General features: G+C 39.7%; 1 protein-coding gene across 4 annotated transcripts in view; it reads left to right on the top strand.

The window, feature by feature from the left end:
* Positions 1–23,404, top strand: part of CACNA2D1 (calcium voltage-gated channel auxiliary subunit alpha2delta 1) — a 677,013-nt gene that overhangs the window by 470,640 nt on the left and 182,969 nt on the right. For all 4 annotated transcript variants that reach the window (XM_065420204.1, XM_065420229.1, XM_065420221.1 and 1 more), the window contains exon 7: positions 18,539–18,670. In XM_065420204.1, the coding sequence (XP_065276276.1) occupies positions 18,539–18,670 (132 nt within the window). The remainder of the gene's footprint in view (positions 1–18,538; positions 18,671–23,404) is intronic.

The following is a 23,404-nucleotide window of genomic DNA, read 5'->3' on the forward strand; positions in this document are numbered from 1 at the left end:
TGTCATGTGTATAGGACGTACAGGGGAATACGCTGGTTTAGAGTGTTGTCATGTCCTTTAAGTGGCATAGTTGCTCAGCTTTGCTTAGTGGGTCTTTCATTTTAATGGGAAAGGACAGATGTTCTTGATAAGCGCATCGATTCTAGGGCAGATCCTCACCAGGTGCAAGTTGTCACATGTCCGCTGGCTTAGCTTCTATTGAACCAATGGAACTATAACAATTTGCACCAAAATGTGCCTCTCAATGTACAGTGAATAGGTAGTGATCGGTTTCTAGACAAGAGACGGAGTACCAGACAAGAAACCAGAGGCAAATAGTATTTCTTATACTACATATCAACAATCTGTTTTGAACAACTTGATATGATATCTCTTGTCATGCCCTGTACTTTTATCTTTGTATGGCTCTGTTCCGCTAGCTGAAACTGTGTGGCATCTGATGTCAATTATAACAGATTAATATGGCCATAGCTGGAGCATTTCAAATCTGCTCCTGAAAATCACTGAACAACACTTTATTCCAGATGGACTGACACATTTATTTAAGTACAGACCAGTGTATTGCCTGTTGAAAGCATATCTTCTATCACTGGCAAGCCCAGTTATCCCTCCTCTCAGCTATGTTTTATTAATCTGCTTTAATTTATTTGACCCTTCAAAATCTTAGTTCACCAGACCAGAATTATATCTGAGCTGTCTAATCGCTGTATGCAGTGAATGACATCACAAATGGAGGCAGTGGTATCTCACTATGATGAGCCCAGTGTTGCTTAGTTATAAACTCATTTTTAATTGATTTAAAGAACAATGGTTCTTTACTTTTCCTTTTTAAACCAGTCCTGCAAGGAGGGCCTTGTATGTTTGGACCACAATGCCCTGTGGAAGTAAGATCATATTCTCAGCTGAAGTCAAAGCTATGAACAGTATGCACCAGCTGAGGATCTGATCCCCAGTCTTACAGGTCCTCATATGTTTCATGTATCATGTGAAAAATTTAATGTGCATAAATATTTGCAGGAGTGGGGTCTAAGTTTGTTATATTTTACTATGAAGCATGGCCCCAAGTTAAATGTCTTACATTAAACCCAGATTCCCATTTTAATATAGTCTTTATCTTATGAATTTGCAATACTTTAAGTCCTTGATTGCAGGCATGTGTTGTCAAATAATTGAACTATTCTCAGTTCAATTATTCTCAGTTATTTGACAGGTGTTAGGGAAAAAAAAAGTCCTGACCATTTTGGTTCCAGATGCTTTTCTTTACTGTTCAGCAATGGCTACATATGTTTTTATTTTCTTAAAGACAATTAATCACTGGCCCCTTCCTGTTTTATGGAATGAATTACATCTAAGCTTTAAAAGAATCAATTCTCAGCAGTCTCTAGGATTCCAAAGTTTTCTTTATATAATTGTTACTAATTAGGGGTGGGGTTATGGCTTTTAAGATTAAAATACATGAAGCTTTTGCAACTACATTTTTGTAACATTTAAAACAAATATATATTTCTTTGTTTTAAAAATGATTTGGTCTCTTCCTTACTAATGTTGCAGTTGCTTAAAGCTTTTCCTGCAGCTTATCTCCTGTGCTGGGATTCTATAGGATCTCACACGCTAAATGGGGTCAGTGTAAGTCAATACATGGATAGGAGACCTCCAACAAAGACTTGACAACTACCACTTCCTATAATACCTGAGCAGTATGGTCCAGTGGTTAAGGCAGTAGCCTAGAGTTTGGGATAACTTTAAGTCCCTGCTCTACTACTGACTTCCTGGATTACCTTGGTGAAATCACTTAGACACTCTGTGCCTCAGTTCTCCATCTGTAAAATAGGGATAATAGCACTTCCCTATCTTGCAGATGTATTGTGAGGATAAAGCCATTAAAAATTGTGTGGCTCTCAGGCACTATGATGATGGGGTTCAGGTAAGATGGGTGGCTGGGATAGTTGTTTATAGAACACCCAAAGAATAGGTGACATACAGATGATAAATCTGAAATGTGGGTGCTGGGGGTGTATTGTGTGGCGGGGCTTAGTTGTTGGCAGAAGGGTCACCCCCATTTTATGGGATTGGAAAAAAAATTCTGCACTTGTATTATCTAAGTTCTTTGCATCTTTGATGTCAAAGACGTCATGAACTTTTGGAAATGCGCTTTCTAAAGGTTTGTTTGGCTTTAGATCTAAAGAAATGATAAGACTTGGGATTTCCTGACTCCCAGTCCTGTGCTCAGTTCTCTAGACCTTGCTACCAATCTGACTATAAACACAACAGATGAAAGATGCAGGAAAAGCTCTTTGATGAAACCATAGGGGAAGGGGGAGTAAAATTCTGGCCCTATGGAAGTCAGTGAGTATTTTGCCATTCACTTCAATCATGCCAGGATTTCACCCTGAGAGTGGAATGTAATTCGGTATCATGGAGAACAAGGCACAGGAGTGTGTCTGCCTCCTATTCCATTTGGAATAGTATTGTAGACTACATAAAACACAAGCTGTTCCTTTTGTATAAATGCAGGAAGAGTATTTATAGCAAAAAAATCTTGGCTGAGGTCCTTGGGGAAATAAGCAGCATCACTGTCTGCACAGGCTGCTAGCTTCATCTCTAACTCCTCCAAAATCCCATAGCCCTCTGAAGAGGGAACAGCTTTATTAATTCTTCAAATAAACATCCAGGACACAAACATGTTTTGGATAGAGGATTTCCTGCCTCCGTTGTATTATTTGACTGTTTGGCTTTCTAGAAGGCATACGCAGTTGCATGGTGGGTTGTTGTTGTTTCTGTATCCCTCCAACTGATTTCCTTTGAGGGAGGAGATCTCAGCCACATTCCAATCCTTTCTTTTATCAGCAGATTTCTCCAGAGAGAACCCAGGTGCAATCTTTTGGCCAAGCAAAAATTACAGAGGTTAGGAAAACTCTACTATTATTTAGGCTGGAAAATTCATCCATGAGAATATTAGCGTATCAACAAAGACCAAGAGTCTTGCATATCTGTACTACATAAACTGAAGGAACAGGCTTTATCTCGTCATCAGTTTTCTCACGTATGTTTGTTCATAGTATTTGTGTCATACTCAGTAAGAATGTCTTGGATTTCTATAGCCTTAGATACAATTAGATAGAATAAACCAGTATCCCCATCTCCCCATTGCTCATTAATCTTCCATTTACATGGGGTTTAAATTAGATTCCATTAGCCAAATCCACTGAAATGGTCTGTGCCTTTTTAATATTTATGAAAATGTTGCATCCCTTAAAGTAGATTTCCATATATTTAATTGGATGAACAAGTTTATTAGTGACTGCTTTACCTCTCTGTTGATTAGAGCCACTGTAAAAAATCAGCAATGTTTGTGGTTATTAAACTTGGCCTGTTAAAGTTGCCTTTCATTTATTTGTAACAAACATCAAACATATGTCTGGCGTTACTGCCACTGGTGTAAGAATAAGAGGAATGAAGGCTGTTATACAGTATACTTGTCATAAGGAAAGTCTTGACAATTTGGTACTCTGTGAATGGTATGAAATTAATTTGTAATAACATCTCTGTTTTCAAAGAATTCTCAGACTACAAATAATATAAATTTTAGTAGGAGTGAGCATAACAGTTTACAGCAAACTGCAAAGGGGAAGAAAGCTTTTGCTGTTTTGGCTTCCTTATGCTATATAAAGGCAGATGAAAATACCAAAGAACAACCCAGGTTTGAAATAAATTGGCATATTAGTTTTGAAGTTGTGTTTTAAATCTTTGTGCATACGCAGCCGGGTTTTCTGTTCATTTTATTTTGCTCATTCAAAGGCCTGAATTTTCCCCAATTTCAGCCATCATTCTCCAGCCAGTAGTGTAACTGCACCAGTGTAAACCCCTGGATCAAACAGAATGAGCCATTATAATCTTATACCACTGGCTTGTACTAGTGCATCTTACCTTAATTTTTTTGTAGAGTAACCTGCAACGATGCCAATAGTGAAGTTGTCTACACTAGAGGTACGTGCTGATGTAGCTACATCAGTGGCTAAGTGTAATCAGGGCAGATTTCCTATCTGGACAAAGCCAAAAGCAGATTTTAAGCGTGCTAGTTTTTAAAAGAGTTTTTGAAGTCTAAATTACTATAATGGTGGAGAAGATCCTAAATAAGTGATAACAGGTTTAGGACCCCTGCCTCCTGAATTCTGTTTCAGCCTTTGCCAGACAGTCCCCTTAATAATACATTTGCAAAATGTTTTATAAATTATATAGCCGGACACTACAATAGCTCGGTGAGGTCGGTAGCTGGTTCATGTTAGTTCACTGGTGCTTATACGCCAGTAGGTGGTACTTACAGTTTATATAATCACCACCTATTGGCAAATGGGAAAAAAAAACCTTGATAAAATCAGACTTCAGAATGAATGCAATACTGAGGGGTGGGGAAAGAAGGTTAAAAAGGCAATAATTCTCAATGCTATTTTAATGAAATGTATCCCTTTCTTTGTTCTGTGTAGAGCCACTGGTCCCCTTTCAGTGGTCAAACAAAGCAGTCGTGTTTGTATTTAGTTATGATTTGGGTTGGCCAAACTCTATTAGCATAATTCTGAGCGTTGTTCTGACATTTTGGGGATCACCCAGACCAGTAAGGGAATCTATCACCACTGCCTTATAATTTTGGGTGCCTGGGTGCTGTGCTGTTATGACTCAGAGCTCTGACACCAGTAGCCAGCCTATAAGTCTAAGGTTCACCCTGGCTTCCACCAGCCTAGTTACTCCTTGCAGGATGACCTCAACAGCCTCTTCCTGTCCTCAGTTCCCCAAATCCCTTAGTTCTTACCTCCTAGAAACTTGGACTTTTCCCCCTCTGGTTTGTCGCCAACAAAGGAATGAAACCTGCCCCCAGTTCTCAGTTCACCTGCTTGGGGTAAAAATAAACCAAAAGTTTAGTTAATAGAAAAATTGTAGATTCAAAGATGAAATAGTGAGGAAAAGTCAATACATGCAGGTTACACAGAAAATAAATATAAAGACACAATCTCAGGCTTTACGCTTCTGTATTAGCTAAATTTCCTTTTCTAACACAAGTTACCTGTTGTCTTGGAACAGTTTCCCAGTGTGCCCTCTGTCCTAGAGGGGATCCAGTGTTTCACAGACAGCACCCCACTTAGCCAGAAATTTATGGACAGCATCTGAAGCCCTTCAACTCCAAGCCTGCTTTTAAAAGTTTTTTTTTTCTTCTCTTTTTCCCCCCTCTTTCTCCTGGCATGATGACTCATGGTTATTCAGAGTGGGGGAAACTCTCTTATATCTCAGGGTATGTCTACACTTAAAACACTGCAGCGGCTCAGCTGTGCCACTGTAGTGCTTTGTCGTAGACGCTACCTATGGCCATGGGAAGGGTTCTCCCATTGATGTCAGTATTCCACCTGCCCAAGAGGCAATAGTTAGGTCGATGGAAGAATTCTTCCATCAACCTAGCACAATCTACACTGGTGGTTAGGTCGGAATAGCTATCTCTGTCAGGGGGTTGGATTTTTCACACCCCTGAGAGATGTTGCTATGCTGAAGAAAATTCCTAGTATAGACCAAGCCTCAGTTCTCCAAGCCTGGGGTTTTCTTTTCAATTTCAGTGTCTTTCCATTAACTTCAATGGTCCACCATTGTGTCTTCCTGGCTGGACAATGGATGGTATTTGAAGTTGGTTTTGTGTAAACAACTAGCCTCCCCCTGCCTGATTACTTCATCCCCTGTTGTGAGATGGTGGTGTAGTTGCACCACAGTTACAATTACAATTTTCTACGTATATACACATGTATACATTCATAACTATACCTGTATACATCTCTCCTAATGACCATCAAGTTCAAAGTATTACAAGCTTTCATAAAAACCATACTTGCCATATATTTATATACAACAACATTGTGTACAACCAGTTGATTGAGTTGCTCATTCTTTGGGGTTCTGACCCCCTGTTATCTCCTTGGGGTGTCTCAACCCTGATTGTTATAATTGTAAAACTGAAAGTTCAGAACCATCGGATATTATTGCATTTGTGTTTCATGTGAAAGAGACCAGAGCAGCAGTGGGAAAGGGGTGCAAATTGGAATGAGTGGGCAGACTAAAAAGATTGCAAAAAAAGAAATAGCAAAAATAGTGTCAAATCCCTCCAAAAATAGGGGTATCACTTGTGCCATCCTAGCTTTTAATGTTTTTTATCCTTAATAGATGGTATATGCATTAAATTACAAAAGATTATTTTATTTTCAAGCTGAAGCCATTTTTCGAAAATAAATGTGTTTAAATTACAAAGGAAAAAGTTTTGCAAACTGACTTAGTTATGAATACCACTGTGAATTAAAAAAAGAATTCACAAGGTACTAAAACCTCTACAATCATAAGATTCATCCATCCCTAGTTAGGAGAGAAATCTACACTGCAACTAGCGTGACCAGATAGAAAGTGTGAAAAATCGGGACAGGGAGTGGCAGGTAATAGGCACCTACATAAGAAAAAGCCCCAAATATTGGGACTGTCCCTATAAAATCGGGACATCTGGTCACCCTAACTGCAACTGACAGTAGGCTAGCAGGGGCGGCTCTATGTTTTTTGCCGCCCCAAGCACGGCAGTCAGGTGGCTTTCGGCGGTGCGGTCCGCTGGTAACACGGATTCAGCGGCATGTCTGCGGGAGGTCCGCCGATGCCGCGCCTTCGGCATCCCCGCTGCCGAATTGCCGCCAAAACCGCAGCACCGGTGAACCTCCCACAGGAGGGCAGCCGCCGAGGGCAGCCTGACTGCCACCCTCACAGCGACCGGCATGCCGCCCCCTGCGGCTTGCCGCCCCAGGCACGCACTTGCTGCGCTGGTGCCTAGAGCCGCCTCTGTAGGCCAGGGTACATTTTAAAATGTTTCTCCTTTGTTTTATATAGAGTGGTGAATAACTCATTTAAACACTGTGAGTTCGTACTGGTGAAGCTTTTGATGCCTACTTTACATTTTATTAATTGCTCTTGTTGAGATGTAACAGAAGCCTAATTCCATCCTCTGTTCTTGACATTTTTATTCTCATTTCCTTCTCCTGGGCATTTCTCTTTTTTATGAGCTTTTAGTGTGCCATTCTTGCTATCAGCATGTGGCAGCTAAACCTGTCAGCTTACATCATATGGCATTGCCAATTAATTTTCTTGATTTGACATAAGAAACAACTGAATGCTAGATTTCAGTGTCTTCTCTGGTGACTCATTAATAGAAGTATCTAATCCATAATGTCAGCTATGTAATGGGGAATAGAGAACTCATACATTTAAAAAAAAGTACAGGGTGTTTTACCATTTGGACTTCTAATTAAGAGTGTTACATGTATATCATAAAATTATGCTTCAGCAATTTCTGATGTTGAAATTATTCAATTTGAACTACTGATTAAGGATCATTCCAAACCAAGGTTTTGCACTTGATTTGTAGTTAAAAGACCAAACAGTTACATGCACTAAAAAATCCCATTGAACATTTCTTCCCTGCTTACTGAACTATTTTTGAAACTATTAGAGAACAATTTTAGAACCATATTTTTTAAATTCCTTCTGTCCTTTAAATGCCATCTTGGTACTTGGACAAAATGATAAAGGAGATAGTGTTACTTTGTGTTTCTTCAGAGATGCCTGTTTAGTTTTTGTTAAAGCAGACAAACAAAATGTATATAACTTGAATATAGCGTGCTGATGATGATAATTTCTGTTGCAAATGTTTATATTTCTTTGCATTCACCAATTTAAAAAATAAGAGTATGAATTAAGTACATTTGAATCATAGAATCATAGAAGACTAGGGTTGGAAGAGACCTCAGGAGATCATGTAATCCAACCCCCTGCTCAAAGCGGGACCAACCCCAACTAAATCATCACAGCCAGGGCTTTGTTAAGCCCGGCCTAAAAACCTCTAAGGATGGAGATTCCACCACCTCCCTAGGTAACCCATTCCAGTGCTTCACCACCCAACTAGTGAAATTGTTTTTCCTAATATCCAACCTAGACCTCCCCCACTGCAACTTGAGACAATTGCTCCTTGTTCTGTCGTCTGCCACCACTGAGATCAGCCTAGCTCCATCCTCTTTGAACGCCCCTTCAGGTAGTTGAAGGCTGCTATCAAATACTCCCTCACTCTTCTCTTCTGCAGACTAAATAAGCCCAGTTCCCTCAGCCTCTCCTCATAAATCATGTGCCCCAGCCTCCTAATCATTTTTGATGCCCTCCACTGGACTCTCTCCAGTTTGTCCACAATACAGCTATATGTTTTTATTTTAAATATATATTTAGCGAGATAGCTGCTCTAGAGAATATTTTAGTGATTTAGGATTAAATCAATAGGATCATGATTTGAATCTAAATAATTGAAAAAGCAGGTAATTACTAATGTTTGCAGTAATATTGAAAAATTTAGCATATTGTAGTTCGAGTGCGCACTTCTTATCTCTTTCCTTGTGTATGTATAAATAATCTTCCCATTTGCTACAAATATGTTTTGGCTCAACAGAATATCAAAATTAAGTAAGAAAGAATCCTGCAATATCTTAGAATTCATTTACCTACACAATGCAAAGGAGTGAAGAGTAAATATTTACTATTTTAGAATTATGCAGTGTGGCATTAATAATCATTGCTTATCTGCCTTTTATTTTAACTGAATTCTAGGGTTAATTTCTGGGTTCCAGTATCTGTGTAGGTACCTATTTGACCCCAACACCCTAATATTGTAATTCTTCCTATATATTTAAAAAAGAAATCGCAATAGTGCTTGTTCTCATTCTCTCTCTCTCTCTGTGTCTCTCACTTCTCGACTTGTAGAAGAATATCTTAATTATTTTATAAATATTTGTGTTTGTTTTTCTTTGTCAGTATGTGAGAGAGAACCCATTAGTGGGGGAGAAGCCATGTCTAAGAAACAAATTCTATATTAAGTTCTGAAAATGGTTAGTTTCATGATAACCCTTATTTTCTATAATTTCTTTCTCTTGCACCCATGAGCTTTCCCTTTTGATTGACAGCATCACTGTTCTGGTGGAACTCAGCTGTTGTGTGAGGTCATGTTTGCAGAGGGAGAGGAGATCTCTTAGGTAGCTAGGGCCATTCCCATAGAACACTTTGAATAATAGGATGCAGACCTTGAACTTGTATTGAGTGATGAGCAAGCACAGACAGTGTTGCACTTTGGTGAGGTGTTTACTGTGTGGTTAAGCTGAAAGGTTGCTTTTTTGGCTCAGATGGAGCTTTTTTCAGGGTTTCTAGTTTCACTTTTGACATAATTTGTATCAGTTATCTGGAGGTCATCACTGTGGTCAGGTCTGTGACCAATAGAGCAGGGTTCATTCTTCTGGCTAGTCACAGATGGAAGTTGTGGGTTTTTTGTTTTGTTTTGTTTTGCCAGCATGGCTATTTGTGCATCTAAAAGCAAGAGGACCCTACAGCTGCAGACTGACTTACTGATATGAGGACAGATGGTCTCCAAGCAGTGGAAAAAGTTTCTGTAGAGGCCACGGGTTCTTCAGAGAACTTCCTACCTACATAACCACAGCCTTAACAGAAAGAGCACACATAGAGAAAGACTTACTTAAATGTATGGTAGAATTTTTACTTCTGATGAGCTTTATATCATGGGAGAAATTGTAGGTCACCAGGTCATACCTTGTGAGGTGAATTACCCCAGTATCTTCATTTGAAGCTCTGAAAATCACCGAGTTGTATTTTTTTTTTAAATGGCCTCTTCAGGACTTTAGTATTTGTGGATGCATCCACAGATTTATATGTGTGAGCCACCCAAGCACTTAATAAAAATTCTCTCAGTACCTAGGTTTGTTTAGAAACTTACAGGAAATTACACTTTCTTTCTCAGCCCCACGTAAATGTTATAGCAGTAAAAACTTTCTGTGATTGGTGAGTATATTTAGCACTATTTCCTTTAACATGCACCAGAAAGTGTCTAAGCTCTGAAAATGTAGGCAAAGTGTACTGGTTTTGTAATAAAACATATGAGGCAGAAAAATAGAATACATTTTCAGTGGAATTTCCGTAATGTGTGGCTGTTGTTGACTGGGGTTGGGGAGCGGGGGGGTTGAGCACAAGTGTGAACACGTGAATAAATACACACATGTAAATATATCCTCACTCCAATATCCCAGTATTTGACTGGAATAATATATAACATTCACCACAATAATTCTGCCTAAGTTGTGTGTGCTTTTTTAAATCAATGAGTCAACTTCATTAAAATAGGAGATGGAAACCCAGCCCCCCACCATCACACTAAAAGACAATCACTTTTATGTTATAAATGCATTGCTGAGGAGGTGCTTTCTGTTCCCTCCAGTGTATGCATAGCTGCATCATTAGGGAACAGTAGCTGACATCTTTTCGGAGATAGTAAATAGCTCCCAGGCTTTTCAAATAAAGTCATACATTGCCTTCTACTCAGGCCAGGGCCTATACATTAAATAAATCATCAAAACTACGTTCTTCCAGCTCTGCTTAACAGAGAGCAAATAATAGTGTAGTGTTTTATTGATTGCATTTGCAGAGGCAGATTGAATCCAGGGCTTGTCAAGGCTCCTGAATCCCATGTCATAAACAAACAAAAAAAAGGAGGGGGGGGGAGAGAAAAGATGGATGTATTTCAATGAAATTAGCAGGAAAGAATGATGTTGCCTATTGTATGATGATGAATTTAGTTTTCCTTTCCTGCCCATGTCAAGTGGGAGGTAGCAATAGAAGTACATTGAGAGTCAATCTCCAAAGACCAAGGCCTGTTTTTTAAGAGGATTTAGGAGTAAGCCAGTTATCTAAATCTTGATGTTCTGCCATTATCATCAAAAGCTCCATCCTCTTACAATGGTGTGCTTCAAAAGATAAGGTAAGTGATTCTAGCAAATGTCATTTCTCAATTGACCTGGCCATTACAGCTCATCAAAAGTCCATTTTAGGAAGGTCCAGTTTTTCAAAACAACAAAAATAAATGAAAATATACTATAGCTACTATAAGAAACACTTACATTTGGGAAGCCAATAGAAATCCAAATCTTAAAGTTTAGATCATGGTCAGCTGAATTCAATATCTCTGGAATGATTTAGTTATGTGCAAAATGAGTAGATATTTTATGGGGGGAGTGGTTTGAGGAATAGCTGTTTTTTGTTTGTTGGTTGGTTTGTTTGTTTAAGATGGCTTTTCTTAAGCTGGAAAGCTTCAGAGGCATTGCTGTTCATAGACTCATAGACTCATAGACTTTAAGGTCAGAAGGGACCAATATGGTCATCTAGTCTGACCTCCCGCATGATGCAGGCCACAAAAGCTGACCCACCCACAACAGAATCTTCCAGCCTGCGACCCCTGCCCTATGCTGCGGAGGAAGGCGAAAAACTTCCAGGGCCTCTGCCAATCTACCCTGGAGGAAAATTCCTTCCCGACCCCAAATATGGCGATCAGCAGAACCCCGAGCATACAGGCAAGATTCTACAGCCGGACCCTCATTTTACCCGCGATGGCCCGTTAATGCCTAATTGACTAAAATCACATTATCCCATCAAACCATTCCCTCCATAAACTTATCAAGCCTAATCTTGAAGCCAGAGAGGTCCTTCGCCCCCACCGTTTCCCTCGGAAGGCTGTTCCAAGATTTTACCCCTCTGACGGTTAGAAACCTTCGTCTAATTTCAAGCCTAAACTTCCCCACGGCCAGTTTATATCCATTCGTTCTCGTATCCACATTACTACTAAGCTGAAATAATTCCTCTCCCTCCTTGGTATTAATCCCTCTGATATATTTAAAGAGAGCAATCATATCCCCCCTCAGCCTTCTTTTGGTTAGGCTAAACAAACCGAGCTCCTCGAGTCTCCTTTCATAGGAAAGGTTTTCCATTCCTCGGATCATCCTAGTGGCCCTTCTCTGTACCCGTTCCAGTTTGAGTTCATCCTTTTTAAACATAGGAGACCAGAACTGCACACAGTACTCCAAATGAGGTCTCACCAGCGCCTTGTATAACGGAAGCAGCACCTCCCTGTCCCTACTAGAAATACCTCGCCTAACGCATCCCAAGATCGCATTAGCTTTTTTCACAGCCACGTCACATTGCCGACTCATAGTCATCCTGCGATCAACCAGGACTCCGAGGTCCTTCTCCTCCTCCGTCACTTCCAACCTATGCGTCCCTAACTTATAACTAAAATTCTTGTTAGTCATCCCTAAATGCATCACCTTACACTTCCCACTATTAAATCTCATCCTATTATTGTTACTCCAATTTACAAGGTCATCCAAGTCTCCCTGCAAAATATCCCGATCCTTCTCCGAATTGGCAATACCTCCCAACTTTGTGTCATCCGCAAACTTTATCAGCCCACTCCTACATTCGGTTCCGAGGTCAGTAACGAATAGATTAAATAAAATCGGACCCAAAACCGAACCTTGAGGAACCCCACTGGTGACCTCCCTCCAACCCGACAGTTCCCCTTTCAGTACTACCCGCTGCAGTCTCCCCTTTAACCAGTTCTTTATCCACCTCTGGATTTTCATATCGATCCCCATCTTTTCTAATTTAACCAGTAATTCCTCGTGCGGCACAGTATCAAACGCTTTACTAAAATCTAGGTAAATTAGATCCACCGCATTTCCTTTATCTAGAAGGTCTGTTACTTTCTCAAAAAAGGAGATCAAGTTGGTTTGGCACGATCTTCCTTTCGTAAACCCATGTTGTAATTTGTCCCAATTGCCATTCACCTCAAGGTCCTTAACTACTTTTTCCTTCAAAATTTTTTCCAAGACCTTGCATACTACAGAAGTTAAACTAACAGGCCTGTAGTTACCCGGGTCACTTTTTATCCCCTTCTTGAAAATAGGAACCACATTAGCTATTTTCCAGTCCATCGGTACCTCCCCCGAGTTTACAGATTTATTAAAAATTATTGCCAAGGGGCTTGCAATTTCTCGCGCCAGCTCCTTCAATATTCTAGGATGAAGATCATCCGGTCCACCCGATTTAGTCCCATTTAGCTGGTCAAGTTTGGCTTCCACCTCTGATACTTTAATGTCAATTGCCCCTCCTTTATTCCCCTCTGTCCCGCTCCCTCTATTCCTAAGCCCTTCATTAGCCTTATTAAACCCCGACGCAAAATATTCATTTAGATATTGTGCCATGCTTAGATTGTCCTTAATCTCCACTCCATCTGCAAGCTTCAGTGGCCCCACTTCCTCTTTCTTTGTTTTCTTCCTATTTATATGGCTATAAAACCTCTTACTATTGGATTTAATTCCCCTCGCGAGGTCCAACTCTTAGAAGTTTAACCAGAATCAACTATTCATCAGAGGTGCCAGTTTGAAATTGCCTATTAGCAGCCAGAGAAGTGGTAGATCTCATTGTCAGCAAATTTTGACATTCTTGCCTATTTAAAGTGAGGGTACATCCATCAGCAACTGCAAAGCAGTATTAAGCTTCTTGAATAAATACAAATTTTGAAAGTGATGGTGAAAGCTATAATTCCTTTCAATTATTTCTTCACTCCCTGTCCCTTTGGATGGATATTCTGTTTGTGATAGAAGCTTGTTGTTTTATAGTACACACACAAATACCAAACCTCCTCCTGGAATGGTTGTTTTAATGACCTTATGTTGTGGTATCTGAATAACAGGCTTCCCCCATTGCACTATACATGTTTGCTTCCAAGTACATGACACATTGCTTCGGTCACAGTGAGAGAGTGAATTAAAAGGAAGTTGATGCAAATTGAACCATACAATTGTGTGAGCTACTTCTGCAATTTAAAACTGGAGCATTCACTATATTAATTTCTGAAGTGCTGGAAGGTTTGCTTTTGAAAATGTGACAGTAGAAATGCTATTCGTATCATTAGCAGCTTTCTCCCAGCTTTTTTTTACTACTATAACTGGTGTTGGCGTGAGCTGCTTTTGCTGGTCCAGTTAAACTCCACTCGTAAACTCCTGTTTTCAGGCATTCAGACTTGACAGGAAACAGTTTTTTTTTCCTGGACTTTATTTTTTTTTCTCATTTTTAACAAATCATTCTTAAAATGCATAAATAAGGAAAAAAGTCTCTTTCACGTGTGCAAAAATAGTACTTTAAGGTAAAATACAGTATATATTCTAAAATCCTGGGGGTAGGATGTGGGGTGGTGGGGAATCAACTTATAAATAAAGAAGATGCTTAAAGTTAAGTGTCTAGCACCTTTTTTCCACAAATATCAGAAGTAGGGAAGGGGTTTTGCCATATAAAACCATGGAGAAAAATCAGAGGAATTATTAATAGGTGAATTACTCTATTATATCTGTAAGGTCCTTGTCACTGTAGTATCTAGCTGTTTCAATAATATGTGTGATCACTCTTTTTTTCCCCTTGTTAACCATTATTATTATTATTTATGCATAGGCTTTTCTGGGATACTCATCATTGTAGTATTTGAGCACCTCACATACTTCAATAGATTTATAGGGGCGTATCGTTATCCCCATTTTAAGCATGGGAAACTGAATCATGGAGAAATAAGTCCTTCCTGATTCAGCAAGGCACTTAAGCACATGTCTAGCTTTACACTTGTGCTCAAGTTTATCCATATTTAGCAAAGCACTAAGCCCTGGTCTACATTATGGTGTTAGGGCGAATTTAGCTGCGTTAGGTCGATTTAAAAATGACTGCATCCACACAACCAACCCCGTTCTGTCGACCTAAAGGGCTCTTAAAATTGACTTCTGTACTCCTCCCCGACGAGGGGAGTAGCGCTAAAATCAACCTTGCTGGGTCAAATTTGGGATAGTGCAGATGCAAATCGATGGTATTGGCCTCCGGGAGCTATCCCAGAGTGCTCCAATGTGACCGCTCTGGACAGCACTTTGAACTCCGATGCACTAGCCAGGTACACAGGAAAACCCCGGGAACTTTTGAATTTCATTTCCTGTTTGGTCAGCGTGGCGAACTCAGCAGCACTCAGCAGCACAGGTGACCATGCAGTCCCCCCAGAATCGTAGAGCATAGAATGTTTCTACACTCCCCCATCATCTCCGTCCCTGAGGTTATCGCAGATTAGAAGGGAAAAAAACTGCACTCGCGATGACATGTTTTCCAAGCTCATGCAGTCCTCCCGCACTGATAGGGCACAGCTTAATGCCTGGAGGCATTCAGTGGCAGAGGCCAGGAAATAATTAAGTGAGCGCGAAGAGCGGAGGCAGGATGCGATGCTGAGGCTAATGGGGGAGAAAACGGACATGATGAAGCGTCTGTTGGAGCTGCAGGAAAGCCAACAAGAACACAGACCCCCCCCGCTGCATCCACTGTATAACTCCTCCCCTCCTCCCCATGTTCCATAGCCTCCTCACCCAAACGCCCAAGAACGCTCCGGGCACCCAACCACTCCACTCCAGAGGATGGCCCAAGCAACAGAAGGCTGTCATTCAAACAGTTTGATTTTTAGTGTGGCTACAATAAGCAATGTGGCCTTGTCTTTCCCTCCTGCCCCACCCCACCCGGGCTACCTTGTCCATTATCTCGTTTTTTTTAATTAATATAGAAAGAATGCATGGTTTCAAAACAATAGTTACTTTATTTTGAAGGGGGGAGGGTGGTTGGCTTACAGGGAATTAAAATCAACAAAGGGGGCGGGTTTGCATCAAGGAGAAACACACAAAACTGTCACACCGAAGCCTGACCAGTCATGAAACTGGTTTTCAAAGCCTCTCTGATGCACAGCACACCTTGCTGTGCTCTTCTAATCGCCCTGGTATCTGGCTGCTCAAAATCGGGCGCCAGGCGATTTGCCTCAACCTCTCATCCCGCTATAAACGTCTCCTCCTTACTCTCACAGCTATTATGGAGCACACAGCAAGCAGCAAGAACAATGGGAATGTTGGTTGCACAGAGGTCTGACCTAGTCAGCAGACAGTGCCAGTGAGCTTTTAAACGTCCAAAGGCACATTCTACCACCATTCTGCACTTGCTCAACCTATAGTTGAACTGCTTCTTACTACTGTCCAGGCTTCATGAGCCATGGGAGCAAGGGGTAGGCTGGGGTAGGTGCAACCGCGCAGTGCTGCCGGCTTGGAGAGCAGCCTGAGGCAGAAGCCTCCAGCTCGCATGATATTCTAGGAAAAAAGGTGTGAAACAATTGTCTGCCGTTGCTTTCACGGAGGGAAGGGCAACTGATGACATGTACCCAAAACCACACGCGTCAATGTTTTTGCCCCATCAGGCATTGGGAGCTTAACCCAGAATTCCAATGGGCAGCGGAGACTGTGGGAACTGTTGGATAGCTACCCACAGTGCACCGCTCCGTAAGTCAATGCTAGCCACGGTAGTAAGGACACACTCCGCCGACTTAATGCGCTTAGTGGGGACATACGCAATCGACTGTATAAAATCGATTTCTAAAAATCGACTTCTATAAAATTGACCTAATTTCGTAGTGTAGTCATACCCTTAAGCATATGTTAAATCCCATTGACTTCAGTGGTCTAAGTGACTTGCCCAAAGTTATAACGGAAGTTTGTGCAGAGGTGAGGATAGCACCTCTATCTCCTGAGTCTCTGTCCAGTGTCTTAATGCAAAAACCCTCCTTTCATCTTCCCCATGTCCTTAATTTAGAGGCACTCCATGCCAAAACTTGCATTCACTTCACTGGGGCCAGGATTCCACTTTAGGTATTTAGTAATGTAAGTAAGGTCCAGGAGAGAATCACTGCACAAATTAAAAGGAGTGTTACAAGGACTGTACAAAGATTGCAGTGCTTCATTTCATAATTATACAATAGAGCAAACTTGCTCTAAAGAACATCATTGTACAATAAACATTTTAAAAATGATAGTTAAGTACTTACTTTACGTGAGGGAATTGCTCCTCTTTCTCAAGTAAATATATATTTAATTAGATATTTGACAAAGAGACTGGGTATATAGTAAAGATTTATTGTTAGAAGGGATCTGGAGAATAGGAGGTTTAATTTTATATTTCTCCAAAAGTCTGCATCTCAGGAGAACAGAAAGCACTTTTAAAACTTCTCTGAAAAAATAATTCTTTCACAGAACAATGTGTACCAAAAGTCCCATTAGCCTTAAAAAACAAACCTATGAAATTTAATGTTAGCAATTTATTACTCTTAAGTACAAAAACCTCAGTTTAGACACCGATATTAACTTCAATATTGTACCAAGTTTTTATTCTTGGTCCTCCGTCCACCTCACCTATAAAGCTTTGCAGAATGATCCATTTTTTTCTCTGAAAGATGGACTTGCTTTATTTAGTCCAGCTTGAATTTCCTATAGACAATTCTGTAGAAATACAACAGAATTCTGATGAAAAGCAATATTGTACATGCATTTTGTCACTTCAGATATATTTCTCCCCCTCCCCCACTCCTTTTGAGTTCACTGTTGGTAATGAGTGTGTCACTATCATCTTTATAACCTATGTATTTCAGTCTTGAAGCATCAGACAAGACAAAGGAAAGCATTTGTGACCCAACCACCAACTAAAACCTTGCTCTGTTCTAAAAATCTTAATGCCAAGCTGGTGCCTACTGTGATTGAAATATCTTTGGAAATTAATTGGATTTACAACTGATTAAAGCATAGTACCATAATTCAACTTCATTATTTGTTCAGTTGATTAGTACTGTAGCGGAGCATTGTTCATAAAGCCCCTACAATCTTTTTTTCCACTTTTAAAACTAAGGCATAGAACATGCTAATATAAATATTTGCAAAAGTAACATAAGCATCAGTGCAGGGCAGCTTTGTGAATATGAATTTCCATGTCACTGGCCACTTAGTGTTTAGTGCTGATCATGCTTAAGCATATGAATTTCCTTGTATCTCAAGTTCACTGCGGAACTGACCCTGCTCATGAATATTAATGTCCACAGAATTGATCTTTCTGCAAGTGTTCACATCCATAAACATGAAGTCCTGTTAACTTGCAATAATGAGCACGGTTTTGGTTGCTAGTCCCAGCTCGGTTTTACAATTCTAATGTTGTTTAATTCATTGTTTTCTCTTTTCCATGGAATTCATCTTAAATAAGAGCATTTAGCTTGAAAGAGAGACCTTTGTTACATTTTCCAATGACTTATACATCTTTTGTTGGTATCACCTTGCTTTGTCACATGGCTGTGTCCTGTGATCAAATAGGTTATGTGGTTACATCCTCTAATTTACTTGTTCGTAGCCTGGAATCAAGAATAGAATGACCCATCAGAAACAACATATTTCACAGAAGAAATTAAGTATCCAAAAAAATAAGAATAATCTTTGCATACAGATGAATCACTGGGAAAAAAGCAGTACAAGAAAATTAAAGAATATTAATACTTTCAAGGAGCAGGACTGCATTTCCTCAAATTTACTCTGTTGTTTACTTAAATTACATACTCTCTGGAATAGTTGTTAGAATAGTTTACTCAGCCCCTGCACCATATTTGTCATGTTAAATCTTTCACAATTTTTAAAATTCCTTTAAGGAATATTAGCTGCTAATTATGTAAATACTTTGCTTTGTAATACCAAATATATTTCCTCTTTTACAGCTACAATAGTGTTAAATGAACTCAACTGGACTGGAGCATTGGATGAGGTATTCAAAAAGAACAGAGAAGAAGACCCAACTTTGTTATGGCAGGTTTTTGGCAGTGCGACTGGCCTCGCCCGGTATTATCCAGGTAATTGCAAGCTTATAACCAAATAACGTGTCTCTCAGAAATACCAGTAAGGAATTCCCCTTTATTTATTCAAGCAATCCTGTGACAATTAAAGATACCTTAATTTTCTCAGAACAAAATTATAGCGGGCCTGGTTCTCTTCTTAGTTACCCCACTGCAAATTAGAAGCAACTCTATTAACTCAGTGAAACTGTCTTGGTGTAAAACTGGTGTGAGAGGGGAAACTGGGTTCAGAATATTTCATCAGCTGTAACTCAGCACTTAGGAATGGATTTCAGGAGTAGAATGTTGCTTGGAATATTGTGCAGCTGCATTGTTTCTGTATGTAGCTCTCTAAAAGTATGTTTGCACTTCAAGCTGGCAGTGATTTCCAGCTCTAGGAGACATACTCCTGCTAGCTTTCATCCAGCTAGAGGACTAAAAATAGAGTGTAGGGGTGGCAGAGTGAGTGGTGGGACAGGCTTGCTATAAATCATATCCATCTGAGACCATAAGCAAGTACTCGGGGCAGCTAGCCCCGGCTCCCTCTGCTCACACCACCATGGCTACACTCTAGTTTTAGCATGCTACCTTGATCAGAACTTGCTCAGGTATGTGTCTTGAGCTGAGAATCACACCCCCAGCTCAGAATGTAAATAAGCCCTATATGACAGCAGAGGAAACTACAAAATAGTGCTGGAACACTTGCTGGTGAGGTTTGCACCTTACATGCTCCACAAATGCTTGACTCAATAGGTTGGCAGATAACCTTGTAGATTAAGCACAATTGTATGATGATGTGTTTATTCGCCAGATTCAGGACCTCTAACACTTATGGCCATGCCACTAAAGCTAAAACTAATTAATACAACTGGCATTCTTTTAACCTGCATATATTCCACCTGTCAAATAGTCAGCTTATTGTATCACAGTAATTAATGTAAGAAGATGTATATTTTAATGGTTTTTAGCTATCAATACACTCCGTTGAGTGAATATATTCCATAAGGATAATTTATTACAAAGATTTGTTTTATATTAGGCATGTTCTCTACACTGGTGCTTTTATTGTTGAAGTTCTCCATTCTTTTTTAAATTACGCTATAACCAGCAACAGCATAAAGTTTATGTACGTTGTCTTCTATCTCCTTTACCTGGAACTGGTTAAGAAAAAATGTTAGGGTGTTTCTTCTTCTGTTCAGGGTGGATTGCTGGCATTTCTGAGGGTTCAGAGGTTTACATTAATACTGTAGTTGTATGATTAGCACAAGCGATGGCATTGGCTGTTATGCTCCTTTGGGCTAGTTGTGGAAAAAGATATTATATAGTACCTCAGTCCAGTGGATGTCACCATGCTGTTTGTTGATGAAATAACTACAGTGAGAGGTAATGAGTAAATAATAATGAAAAGGCTACTTTCACATTTCCCTTGTTACAAGGTTCTCTGTCACTATACTTATGTGGTACATTAGTGCTGTGCCTTGGGGTCACCATTAAAACGTCATAATAAATCAATAGTTACTATACAGTGGTTTATTCCAAGTACAGGGAAATTGTATCTGTGATGTCTCACACTCCACTGTTGCATAACTGTCGGTAACAGCTGGCACTCTTAAATGGCAAACATATTTGTAAAATATCCTTAAATGTGTATTGAAAATACATTTCCTCCAATTAAATCTAGTTTAGCTATCTATTTTAGGTGCTTACATCCATAACATTTGAGTGGCAGATGTAACATCTTTAATAAGGTATTTATTCTCCCAATACCCCTTTGTTGTAGGGAAGTGCTGTTAATTCCGTTGTACAGGTGGAAACTGAGACACAGCGAGAATAAGTGAGTTGGCCAAGGTCACAGAGGGAGTCTGTCAACAGAGCAGGGAATTGACCCTGGGTCTCCCCAGTCTAAAGTTTGCAATCGCACCATTAAACCATCCTTACAGTTTAACTGGTATAAAAAATACTGTCCTTTGAATATTCATAGGAATAATATATTGGAGATTCTGAATGTATGTGTTTTGTAGATGCATATATATATGGTAAAATATAGCAATAATATTTTATATCTATGTAAAGCAGATGCAATCAAGATATAATTTGTATATTAATGTATTTTCGGTGGGCTTGAGCTTGCTTCCACTAAATAATGATAAATCATCCATTGACTACAATGGAAGCAGGACTAGGGCCATGAAGAGCTATAATAGGATATTCATTTAGTAAAATCAAGTCAATTCAAAATGTCTTACTTATTGCTTTCATCAGGTGTATATAGGGACAATATGTCATCAGTATAACAGACAAAACATGTGACTATATGGATGTTAGTCATGCACTTTCATTAAAACCTGTATATTGTAGTTTTACATAGTACAAAAGTGCCAATATTATACTATTCAGAACCCCATATCATGTTGAAAAAATTAATGTTTATGGGTGAAATCCTGGTCCCATTGAAGTCAACTGGAGTTTTGCCATTGACTTCAGTGCAGCCAGGATTTCACCCCATATGTTTCCAAAAATTGTTTATTGCCTTAGACCGAAAAGGGACATCCCAAGACAAGACACACAGGGTGATTTGGAAATGAGTACAATACCCTCAACCAAAGAGAAAAGTGCTCAGTCTTTTAATATAGAGGAAAATGAGAGAGGGGGAAGATACATAAGAGTTCCAAGTACACACAGCATAAAGTTTATAGGCAACACATCAGCTTCCTGGAGCTGACAGAGAAGCAAATGTTCCAGAAATATGTTTGACAACAAAAATACATCATTTCTGTGAGGTGCTGAAATAGGACCTGCATAGTCAGATGCATCCAAATCACACAATAGTTGTAGTGATCAAAGTCTTCTAGAGAGCAACTGGAAACATACTGGTATTAGACAGTCAGCATCCTCCCAGCTGTTACATCTAGGTATTATACTCTAATGAACCATAGGCGAGTGTTCTTGTGCTTAGCCCTGTGCATGCAAGTTGCAAATATGACTGATAGGTATTTCTGTAACTGGACAATTCCCTGACTCTGTGTCCTGCACATGGCACTAGTAGACTGTCACTGGCGTAAACATTGTGGGTGCATTCTTTACCCTACACTCTACAATTTAAGTTGATGAGCACTTTGGGATTTGGAAATTTGAGCCAAGATGTTTTTTGTGTATTTTCTCACCATTATATATGTGTGCCCTAAATTCTGTGTCTCAGTTTATCAGTCTGTAAAATGGGCATAAAAAGATCCGTCTGCCTTCTATGGATGTTATGAAGCTTAATTTATGTAAAGCACTTTAAGGTCTTCAGGTAAAATGAACTGCTGCAGTGGTGCTCATGCTTTGGGTGTTCAGCCTTTCCAAAACTGCGACAGGCAGTACTTATGCGAAGGGGTGAATTTAATCCATAATTAATATCTTTGAGACGATACCAAGCTAATTGTAATTGTAAAAAGAGAAAAATGTGAAACTTGTCAAACAAATTATTAGCTGCAATTTGTCTACCCAACCCTAGCTGTAAATACACCTCTACTCCGATATAATGCTGTCCTCGGGAGCCAAAAAAGCTTACCGCATTATAGGTGAAACCGCATTATATCGAACTTGCTTTGATCCAACGGAGTGCGCAGCTGCCCCCCCCGAGCGTTGCTTTACCGCATTATATCCGATTTTGTGTTATATTGGGTCGCGTTATATCGGGGTAGAGGTGTACCATACTGCTCATTTAGTATTACTCATTGCATTCACTGATACTCTGTACTACTTTAAAGGTGAAATTGTAAAAGGAAGATCTGCCTATTTCAGCTATTTATTTTTTATCACAACTACATCTAAAATGATAGTACCATAGAGTAACAACTATATTTTTTGAGCACTTTGAACTGGAGAGGATGGAATGAAGGGCATGACCTCAAAAGATCTGGCTAGTAGGCAATATCTTGAATCACAGGACATGATGGGGTATTCAATTGCTGCTTTCAGATGATGATGTCCTTGTTCTGTGAGTGATGAAATGGCAATTCTATTCTATTCTAGGTTACTGGCCTAGTGGATAGGAAAGAAGTAATAGATGCAATATATCTTGATTTTAGTAAGGGTTTTGACACAGTCCCACGGGACATTGATATAAGCAAACCAGGAAAACGTGGTCTAGATGAAATTACTATACAGTGGTTGCACAAGTGGTTGAAAGACCATACTCAAAGAATAGTTATCAACAGTTTGCAGTCAAATAACTAACAAGGTCTCACGGGGTGAGTTCTAAGTCCGATACTATTGAATATTTTCATTAATGACTTGAATAATAGAGTGGAGAGTATGCTTGTAAAATTTGCAGATGACACCAAGCTGGAAGGAGTTGCAAGCACTTTGGAGGACAGGATTAGTATTCAAAACAATCTTGACAAATTGGAGAATTGGTCTGAATTCAATGAGATGAAATTCAATAAAAACAAGTGCAAAGTACTACAGTCACAGGAAAAATCAAACGCACAACTACAAAGTGGTGGAATAACTGTCTAGGTGGTAATATTGCTGAAAACGATCTGGGGCTTATAGCAGACCACAAATTGAATATGAGTTAACAATGTGATGCAGCTGTGAAAAAGGCTAATATTATTCTAGGGTATATTAGAAAAACTATCGTACGTAAAACATGGGAGGTAATTGTCCCAGTCTACTCTGCATTGTTAAGGCCCCAGCTGGAGTACTGTGTCCAATTCTGGGTGCCTCACTTAAGAAAATATGTGGATAAACTGGAGAGAGTACAGA

Source organism: Emys orbicularis, chromosome 1 (genome assembly GCF_028017835.1).
Source record: "Emys orbicularis isolate rEmyOrb1 chromosome 1, rEmyOrb1.hap1, whole genome shotgun sequence".
NCBI lineage: Eukaryota > Metazoa > Chordata > Testudines > Emydidae > Emys > Emys orbicularis.